We start from the raw sequence: 10737 nt of genomic DNA, 5'->3' as shown, positions 1-10737 counted from the left end.
TTTAAATTAAAAATAATCGAATTTATCCTTACCGCATTTAGTGTATAGTTCCTCTTCTCTCACAATCCAGCAAAGCAACTGATTTAATGATTTTGGCTTACACAATGCTTTTATCTCCGAGCACCAATCTTTTAAACGTTTGCTCTAAACGATTTTGTAGGCTTTAAATATAATGTAGGTAATTAGCACGGCTGTCTGTTAAATGTATTTTGGTGTCATTAATATTTTTAGAAATTCAAGATGTCGGACAATATGCCAATAGAAACTATAAGGCGCACCTAATATTCTTCGCAATCTTCTGAAAAACAATGTACCTTGTCAAAGGCAGGAACCATTTATAACTCATTCACGAGGGTGGAGCTAAAACTAGCCTTTGCTAAGCTTAGGGAGCCAGTTAACTCCACCAAAATTTAGTATCATTTCTTTAAACCACAGTCGAAAAATGAGGGGGGGGGGGTAGGCAACCCTCAGTATCGGGACAAACAAGGGGGATGATACATTGCCGTTTTTGCGAAATCTCATGACACAAATTAAAAGCAAGGTGGAAGGCAAAGTTTTACCCAAGTGTCTTTCCCTTTTAGTTACATCGAAATGGTCTATTGACAACGAGACATTTTTTTAGGAACGTCAATTTCACTTCGAAAATGCTAAAATTTAAAATTGTCCCTTCCCTCCAAGAATTAAGAGTAGGTTAAAACCAGACTTGCTGAATCTATCTTTGACTGGAAACTTTACATCTGTTAGTCAAGTCACGAAGAATATTTCGTAATATCTGCTTGTGTGTGTGTGCACTGTTTTGTGTCGCGGCGTGGTCAAACTGAACTTTCGATGGATATCATGTACAATATAAACACTTCATGGTGAACGAGATATCAACGCTGAAATACCTATTTTCCTCCAGTTCGAAATTGAAAATGATTTTAGTTAATTGTTGTTAAGATAAATTTCAGAATTTCATTTAGATCGCGAGCTTGACGTTAAAAATTTTCTGGAATCCCATTTTTTCCGAGCACATTAGTTAATCAAGTCACGAAAACTATTTCGTAATATCTGCTTGTGTGTACTAATTTGTGTCGCGTGTATATCTTTATATCCTAGGTGTTAAATTGCTACACAATACCCGAGTTTTCTAACACTGCACATATATAGTTTTCTATCTTGGAGGATTAACGTAGGCAACGGATTCATACTTATACACAAGGGCTAGTGGGCTACAAAAGTGCAGACTTCATTGTCCTCCACGAAAATTTTTTTATAGGACATGTGTCCAGTGGTACCCCCTTTGACTGGAAAATTTATAGGACATTGTCCACTGAAGTGCGCAAAAATTGCGTCTCGTATTCATAGTCAAGCTGTCAAAACGTCGGAAAAATTTACTGGTCAACCGCCGCGTCTAGTGACCCCCCTTAGTTTTTAAAACATTTATGGGACATTTTAAAATTTTATTGGACAATGTTGCCCTGCCTCCAAGTAGCTTGACCACCTGGTATGTATGCTCCTAGTCTGAAAAGTATGCATAGAGTAATGGCAGTACTACTTGTGCAATAGTCATATCCTTCTATCTCACACCTCAGTGTCACCTCCATACAAGAGCGCGCCCAGATGATCTACACACCTCTCTACTGCCACTAATCTAATTATCATTCGGAAATTTAAAAAATCCGAAGGGAATTAGTAGAGAGAGATGGCTCACTATTATTTCATTCCATTTACTACTTTCTGGCGATCCGAAAACTTTTTCGATTTCTATTTAGAGTTGTGATTTTTCGCCTTCTTTGAATTTTCCGCCGATAATCCGGGAGTTACTTGGGCCAGTTTAAAAAAATCCTTATTTCTCAGCCTGCGCAGCACCTTCAGACTGAGACTACTGTCAGAGAGGGTATTTGGTCCAGTCTGGGAAATAAGGATAATTTTTAAACTAGTCCTTGGGACCAGTGATCCCCTGGTGTCCTAAATAATAAACTGGTCTCCGGAGTGGTCCCAGCCTTTGTTCTCCTATAGAATTGCAATTAATAAACTGGTCCCAAGGACCAGTAAACCCCACTTCTTGAATTTAAAAACTAGTCCAAGCAATTAATAAACTGGTTTTGGACCAGAGGAAGTGTGCTATTTCCCAGACTGATTTGGTCGTGAACTCGTGACTCTAGCTCGAGAGGTAATCAGATAAGTATTGTATTTTCTAAATGCCACTCCAACCAATAACAAAAATATTACTACCTCCAAGCCCGAAGCAGGCTAGGAAATAAGACAGGTTTACAGGTCAAAAACCAGTTTATTAATAGCTTGGACCACTTTTTTTATTCAAAACGCGAGGGTCACTGGTCCCAATGACTAGTTGATTAATTCCTACTTTTATGAAAAATTGATATGGGGACCTCTTTAATTATTTTCATTTTAACATAAATTTCGACTCCAGGAGTCCAGTTGTGTATACAACCCTAAGCTGAGAGAGATTTTTTTAGAAGAGAGAACGACCACAAGTCCTGGGACCAGTAGAAAAATAAATATTGGAAGGGTTACTGGTCCCGGGACCAGTTTCATATTTAAGACATCAGGGCTCACTGGTCCGGAGGACTAGTTCAGAAATAGACCTTATTTCCAAGCCTGGCCCGAAGCTGGGAAACTTACCTCTCTCAGGCTGTCTGCTAGTCATTCTTATTATGGCGCGAAAAGCGGTCAACGAGACAACGAACATCGTAGACGGAAGCCCTTAAATGTGTATTACTAAAATTATTAATCCGTAGTACCAGAAATAATATTTATAAGGGAAGAAACTCTTTCTCCAAAAAGAACAAAAGGCATTAGTTACTAGTAACAAGAAAACTTTTCAGTTAGACGATAAAGGGCTTGACTTTTAGCCTTGAATGATTGGTTTAATCAGATTGGTTGACGGGTAAAAGAGGACAAGTAGGATGGATTCTTTGAAAGATTGTGTTGTTACGTTGAAACCTTTAAGCTGGTAAGTAATAAAAATATTTCGGAAATTTGAAGGATACCTCAAGAGGTTAATGGAACTGCCCTGGCAAAACCTAACCTAAGTTGATCTAATCCGGCGTAAAACAGGTTTCAGTTTTTTGGCCGATCTATCTTAGAAAGGCCAAATGGGTCAGAAAATCAAGAAAAGATTTGCTTTGTACTTACTTTATTGTACAAAAAGGGAAACTTTAATGGTCAATTAATATTTTTTGGAAAATATTTCCAAATCTTGAGTTGATTGAAAAAAAGACAGTTACTATGGGAGCTAATTCTAACAACCAAAAACATGAAATCTCGTACGCTTCTCGCGAAACCAGAATCAAAGATGAAATTATAATTCGCGAAATCATTGAAACTAAACTTGAAAAAAAGATCTCTAAATTAATTAGAAATTCATTTTTCTCCATTCCTTTGCTTGTTTTTCAAAGAATGTTCCATGTTTCGAAACATATCTTCATTCAAAGTTTAATTTTAGGGAAGAAATGTGTCGTCACAAACTGTCTTTACGCAACGCCTATATGAATTTGGTCAATTTTCAAAGGAATATTCAAAGACAGGTATATGAGAAAATATTGTTCTACCGCGCGAAGTTTAACATTACAATGAAAATTTTAGGAAATGGATGAGAATGATGGTTTCTTAAGCAAAGATGATAAAATGAAGAAACTGAGGAACAAGGTAATAATTGACAAAACAAGAACACTTACAAAATATTATTTCCATAGAAAAAGCATTGCAAGGAAATCTGATGGGAAGAACGAAACTAGGGGTGCTTTCGCTATTGTCTGGAGTTCAATGCTCATCAGCCATTAAATGGCTGATGAGCATTGAACTTTTGTAAATGTCCTGCCAATGAAAAATTTCACTCTCATTGGCTAGAAGTTTAGAGGATAAAGGTCCCTTGTTTAAATCATCATTAAAAAATGAGGATCAACAATGTTCTTTAAACGACATTGGTTTCCCCTCTCTCTTGTTTGTCCTATAGGTCCCATGGCTAGCTGTTATAGTAATGAAATGTTATTTGAATTTTTAGTTTGACGTTTTAATTTCAAACGTGAGAAAAGAGAGGATGGAAAATGAGCCAACTATTAGTGAACAACGAGGTAAAATTGACAGGCTCAATAAGGTCAGAGAAGAATTGAAAAACAAAGTCAAAGATCTTAAGGTGCGCGACATTGTTCATTTGATGAAAACGCAAATATGAGATTAGATATTCTTTAATCATCGTTAATTGTTTCCAAAAATTAGGGGAGAAATGGAGAAATTGAAAAGGTTAACAATGTATCAGTAAAAGTTGAACCAGTTGATTATGATTCAGAGCCAAAAGTTGAACCAGTTGATAATGATTCAGAGCCAGATAGCCAAGCATTATCCCTACCAGTTGCGGCACAGCAACAACCTCAATCTCAAAATGAAAGGTATTGCGAGAGAAAAAAGGGTGTATTGATTTTGTTGTTTACACGTGTTTTTTTATCATAATTTATCTGTGTAGTTCGGAAGGAGTCCCTACTGAGGACCGGAACCACAAGCAGCCTGGTGCGTAAATTTTTATATATGTAGAAATATTGTAGGTCTCCCCAAGACACTTGCTGGGTGCATAATCCTTTCAACCACTTGTTTCTGTAAGATTTTTGAGTTAAAATGTTGGAAAGTGTTAGTGCCCTTCATTTTCAGCATTAGCCCAAAAACTCACCCCTAGGTCCAAATAATTGGTTTCTTTTAAACTTTCATCTGTTTTAAAGATTATCGCTATTGTAAATGAGCTTCATTATATAAGGAAATAAGAGGAGAATTAATGGATAATCTCATTTGAAAGATGGACACTTTCCAACTTTGCTAAGGGGAAATAGTTTGACCCTATGTGCCCACAACAAGCCTCGCATTGGTTTGGAGAGAAAGCAACTACTTCTTTTCTTTAATAGTGTGCGCCTTCATATGCCCCTGCATTCCTTATTTTTTCATGTGCGCTTGCAGAACAAAGCATTTTTTATGTTAATTTATAAACTACGCATGAATATTACCAAGAAAAAATAGATGCGATTCTTTGAAAAGTGGGCGGATACTTTAGAAAGCTCGTGACTAATTAAAGGGGCTGGCCGGAGCTGTTGGGGTGAAGGGGGGTCAAACTGTTGGTTAGCATATTGCTTACCCGCCCACCGGTGGCGCCATGTCTTATGGCCAAAGAGCTGGGTGTTTTCTCCCTGAACTAAGGGCGGACTTCACTCCAACAGCGCCGGTCAGCCCCTTTAAGGGGTGGGTCATTCCATGTGATATGAGTCAAGTCGTTAACCATGGGTCGGCGGATTTTGATGAAATTTGGCACAAATGATCTTGTGGCTATTAGAAAAGAGAAACCGGAATAGTTTTTAAAAAAAATTAGCGGTTTATTTTTTACGTCAAAATTTGTATCACCCCAGAAAAACGGTGTTTCTCAAAAGTCATTTTGGTACCTTTTAGAAAATCTGCAATAACTTTCTAGTGTTCTGTGCGAATTCAATCAAATTTGCATACAATACGTAATATAACCCAGGAAATTGATTAAGCGACTAAAAATTAGCGTATCTAGTTTCGTTCACGAGTTACAGAAGCATTTTTGAGAAAAAAATAAATTTTCGGGGGTCTCGTTTTTGGGCCTATGGAGAAAAACGTCCAACTCGAAAAACCTTATAAAATATCCTGAATTATAGAGCTCGAAGAGACCTTTCTCACGGTGTATTAATATATTAGAGTATTTTGTTCCTCGTAGCCTAAATATTTAATTTAAATAAACACAAATTTTTCTTCAAAATATAAAATATTTATTTGCTTTAATGGTAAATTACGTTTTGATAAGAGCATGAAACATTTTTTGAACTTGCTTAGGGCAATCATCATCTAGTTTATAGTATCTTCTAGAATTGCTAGAAGCCTGTGGCTCGGGTAATTCGCATATAACATTATTAAGTGGGACAAGTTAAAGCGCTCGTCAGTTGTCTTAGGCCATGTGAGCAAATTCGTCTGTGAGTCCCTCACCATAAATTTCAGCATGAAATCGCTTTCATCCTTAAAGGAGGCCAGCACAAGGGCAACGTACCACTATTGGTCGTTTTTATAATTCGAGAAACAATCCGAGTCGTAATTTGTTTTATTTTAATATAACTGATGGAAAAAGCTTATACATTTGAAAATTTTCGGAGAGCTTACTACGCGTCTTCTTTCGTTCGTTTTTACATTGCCTATGACCATATTTTTCTATATTTCTTTAAAATTTCCGTACCCTAACAATAGGTAGTCTTTGCCTGTAGATATAAATTACAAATATTTCATAGGTCAAGTTACCCTTCTTGGAAAAAATTATATTTCTGTTGGTCATTTTATGGTCAGATATTTAAAGTATTTTAACGTTAATAATTTGAAGTAAATTTTATAAACCTTTCATTACAAATCAATATTACACTTTTTTAAAACAATAAACAAATTTTAAACTTTCTTAAAAAGTATGTCTAGTCGCGACAGTCGTAAACAGCAACATATTGTCCCACTGATATATCCAAAAAAGCAATAGTGTTTTTATCGTCATTTATCCCAATAAAAACTTTTGTGCTGCAAGTATCTGATGATACGCGGTACATTTCAATTTGATGTTGAATTTCTTCTTTAGAAACCCAAAAAAAATCTAATCCGTTTTATATTTTCTTTCGACCACTCAAAACATTTATTCGACGTGACTATTTGTTCTGTAATGGCAATTGCACAGAAGCTCTGGCTACAATGCGTTTTGCCGTACCTCCTATGCCGTCGCAAGCACTCTTGCCATGGCTGGTAGCTAAAAAGTTCCATTCTGCTGTTATTCCGAAATCAATTTCGTGTTGACATAAATTAATATAATTTTTCCGATTTTTATACTGTGACCTTGCATCATCGCTAAGGTAATTAACAATATTGCTTATTTGGATATATCAGTGGGACAATATGTTGCTGCTATTTACGATTAAGAGTTGTTCGTTGCCCTTGTGCTGGCCTCCTTTAAGGATGAAAGCGATTTCATGCTGAAATTTATGGTGAGGGACTCACAGACGAATTTGCTCACATGGCCTAAGACAACTGACGAGCGCTTTAACTTGTCCCACTTAATAATGTTATATGCGAATTACCCGAGCCACAGGCTTCTAGCAATTCTAGAAGATACTATAAACTAGATGATGATTGCCCTAAGCAAGTTCAAAAAATGTTTCATGCTCTTATCAAAACGTAATTTACCATTAAAGCAAATAAATATTTTATATTTTGAAGAAAAATTTGTGTTTATTTAAATTAAATATTTAGGCTACGAGGAACAAAATACTCTAATATATTAATACACCGTGAGAAAGGTCTCTTCGAGCTCTATAATTCAGGATATTTTATAAGGTTTTTCGAGTTGGACGTTTTTCTCCATAGGCCCAAAAACGAGACCCCCGAAAATTTATTTTTTTCTCAAAAATGCTTCTGTAACTCGTGAACGAAACTAGATACGCTAATTTTTAGTCGCTTAATCAATTTCCTGGGTTATATTACGTATTGTATGCAAATTTGATTGAATTCGCACAGAACACTAGAAAGTTATTGCAGATTTTCTAAAAGGTACCAAAATGACTTTTGAGAAACACCGTTTTTCTGGGGTGATACAAATTTTGACGTAAAAAATAAACCGCTAATTTTTTTTTAAAAACTATTCCGGTTTCTCTTTTCTAATAGCCACAAGATCATTTGTGCCAAATTTCATCAAAATCCGCCGACCCATGGTTAACGACTTGACTCATATCACATGGAATGACCCGGGTGTGACACGAGCTCCGTCCACATCTCATAGAATCATCGCGGTTTCCTTGTGTCGAATCTATGTTTTCCAGATGTTACATTTTCTGAAAGAAATGTAGTTTTGCTTTGTGTAGGTAAATCCAAGAAAAATCAAAATATTGAAGATAAAAGAGGAGTAGAACATCGCTCTAAAATTCGTGCTAGAGAACAAAGCTTCAAATGTGATCAGTGTAAATTTTCCAGCACACACAAAAGTAATTTGTTCAGACATCAACGACGTAAACACATTGGTGGAAAACACTTCAAATGTGATCAGTGTGACTACGGCAGCAAGCTGAAGCGTGATTTGATCAAACATAAACGAATTCACAGTGATGGAAAGCCCTTCAAATGCGATCAGTGTGATTATGTCGGCACAATGAAGAAATATTTGATCAGACATAAACGAATTCACAGTGCTGAAAGACCTTTCAAGTGTGATCATTGTGACTATTCCACCAGACTGAAAACTACTTTGATCGTGCATCAGCGAGTTCACAGTGGTGAAAGACCTTTTAAATGTGATCAGTGTGAATATGCCTTCGCGCAGAAGCATCTTCTGATCGGACACTAGAGCATTCATAGTGGTGAGAAACCCTTCAAATGTGATCAATGTGACTTTTCTAGCCTGTGGAAGTATAATTTGATCGAACATAAACGGATTCACAGTGGTGAAAAACACTTCTCATGCCATCAATGTGACTATCAATGCACGCGGAAGAGTAGTTTGATCACGCATCAAAGCATTCACAGTGATGGAAAACCATTCAAATGTGATCAGTGTGAATATGCTAGCGCGAGCAAGAATTTTTTGATTAAACATAAACGCTTTCACAGTGGTGAAAAGCCCTTTAAATGTGATCAGTGTGGCTATAAATGTACGCAGCAAGGTGGTTTGATTTTACATAAACGTATTCACGGTAATGAAAAACCCTTCAAATGTAATCAGTGCGACTATGCCTCCATAATTAAAAGCCAGTTAACCGTACATCAGCGCATTCATAGTGACGAAAAACCCTTTAAATGTGATCACTGTGACTACAGTGGCGCCGCCAGAGGTAATCGCGGTAAGCGACTGCTTACTTCAAATTTTGAAGGGGGCCTAATTTTGGAGGAAGGGCCTCATTTACAAAAATACGATTTTACTGAAAATATTCAAAATTTAGTCCTGGAGTGAGGAGTCGCAGGTGGAATACCGCGGTGGCTATTACAGGTTTGGCCGACTTTTGTCGCTATCATACTGGGATCGGGTTAGGTTAGTAAAGAATGCGCTTTGGGGATGGGGACCTTTAATCCTACCGGGCCTAGAAGTGAGAGGCGAAAATACTTTCACTTGATAGAAACCTCCTTCAGGTAGGAATTTATTGGAAGCGAAAGAGGTAGCTAAACCGAGCACTTTTCACTTCGACCAGCTCTATTGTGTTACTTTTTTGTGTACTGATAAGGATCGTCAACGGGACGGCGCTGACTCGAGGATTATTATAAGAGAGTTTATGCTGCACTACTTGTAGGCTTCTACGGTGCAGTTGTCCAATGCACTGTAGAACCTTACACGTATTGCAACTTAAACTCTACTGTTACTTCTTATTTCGAAATAGTAAATACGAAGAGGAGAGAAAGAGGGAGATAGAAACGCGCTTTATAAAATCCGCCGAAAAATGGGAAAATAGGGGGTAGTAAAAACAATTTTCGGTACGTTCAGTTTTAGGACGCACATCCTTTGCGCATGGGGGGATTGACCTCCTCGCCTTATCTCTGTCATCCTCTACGTCAACTGTGCGCGAGAAAGCAGCGCTCAGGCACCGCGGTGCACCTTAGATTTACCCCCGTTTTCACCACGCATGGATCACGGCTGGGTAGGGGGCCCATACACAAAATACCGCTTACCCCGCAAAAGTTTCTAGCGGCGCCACTGTGTGACTATGCTGGCACACGCAAGAGTCGATTGATTGACCATCAGCGCATTCACACTGGCAAAAAACCATTCAAATGTGATCAGTGTGACTATGCCAGCAGACAGAAGACTACTTTGATGACACATAAGCGCATTCACATTGGTAAAAACCTTTAAAATGTGATCAGTGTGACTATAAATGTACGTATAAGAGGAATTTGATGGTACATCGACGTACTCACAGTGGTGGTAGTGAAAAAATATTCAAATGTGGCGAGTGTGACTACTTCAGCACAGGGTTGGCAAAAACCCGGCAAAAACTAGTTTTTGCCGGGACACGTGGAAAAAACCGGTAAAAACCGGCAAAAACGGAAAAAACCGGCAAAAACTAAATTCATGGTTACAAAGTGGTAAACTAGAGAGTTTTAAGTGCATTTTCGTGATGTTTATTATTGTTATGTTAGAAAAATAACAATAGTATTTTTAATTTTTAAATTTCAGGTGGTTATTACTCTATTAAATTTTTAGTATTCAAATTTGCCATGTTTTTCGCGAATATTTAACGAATAATTAGTCAAATACTTCACACAGCAACTGGAAAAAACCTTAAATAGTGGAAAAAACCGCGGAAAAAATGGTTTTTGCCACCGGTTTTAACCTGGTTTAAACCGCGCGGAAAAATTAGTTTTTGCCACCCGGTTTTTACCAGGTAAAAACCGCGGTTTTTTCCACCCCTGGCAAAAACTTGCCAACCCTGCTTCAGCAAGAACAAGCATCACTGGATTGCCCATCAATGCATACACAGTGGGGAAAAACTCTTCAAATGTGATCAGTGTGAATATGCCAGCACGCGGAAGTGTCATTTGGCCTCGCATAAACGCGTTCATAGTGGTTAAAAACCATTAAAGTTTTAACATTGCGATGATGTGTCATCACACCAACGTAGAACGAATAGAATGGATTTGAGGACTGGTAAAGAGTAAATTCAAGGAATGTTTTTATTGTAAGACCTATTTGTATAATGAAAAATTTCCAATCATTGTAAAAAT

At 37.4% G+C, this 10737-nt stretch overlaps 1 protein-coding gene across 1 annotated transcript; it reads left to right on the top strand.

The window, feature by feature from the left end:
* The first annotated feature begins 2672 nt into the window (after positions 1-2672).
* Positions 2673-8369, top strand: LOC149621270 (uncharacterized). The gene is made up of 7 exons (XM_089855935.1): positions 2673-2959; positions 3452-3533; positions 3592-3654; positions 4010-4141; positions 4225-4341; positions 4395-4512; positions 7890-8369. Exons 1-7 carry the CDS (start codon positions 2913-2915, stop codon positions 8366-8368), a joined length of 1038 nt encoding a protein of 345 aa, XP_089712061.1. The 5' UTR covers positions 2673-2912; the 3' UTR covers position 8369.
* Positions 8370-10737: the final 2368 nt, after the last annotated feature.

This window comes from Phalangium opilio, unplaced genomic scaffold (genome assembly GCF_054372755.1).
Source record: "Phalangium opilio isolate 3A_F unplaced genomic scaffold, DU_Popi_V2 ptg000209l_1, whole genome shotgun sequence".
Taxonomy (NCBI): Eukaryota; Metazoa; Arthropoda; class Arachnida; order Opiliones; family Phalangiidae; genus Phalangium; species Phalangium opilio.
Note: the sequence above shows the minus strand (reverse complement) of the source record. Positions and strands in the feature narration are given on the sequence as shown.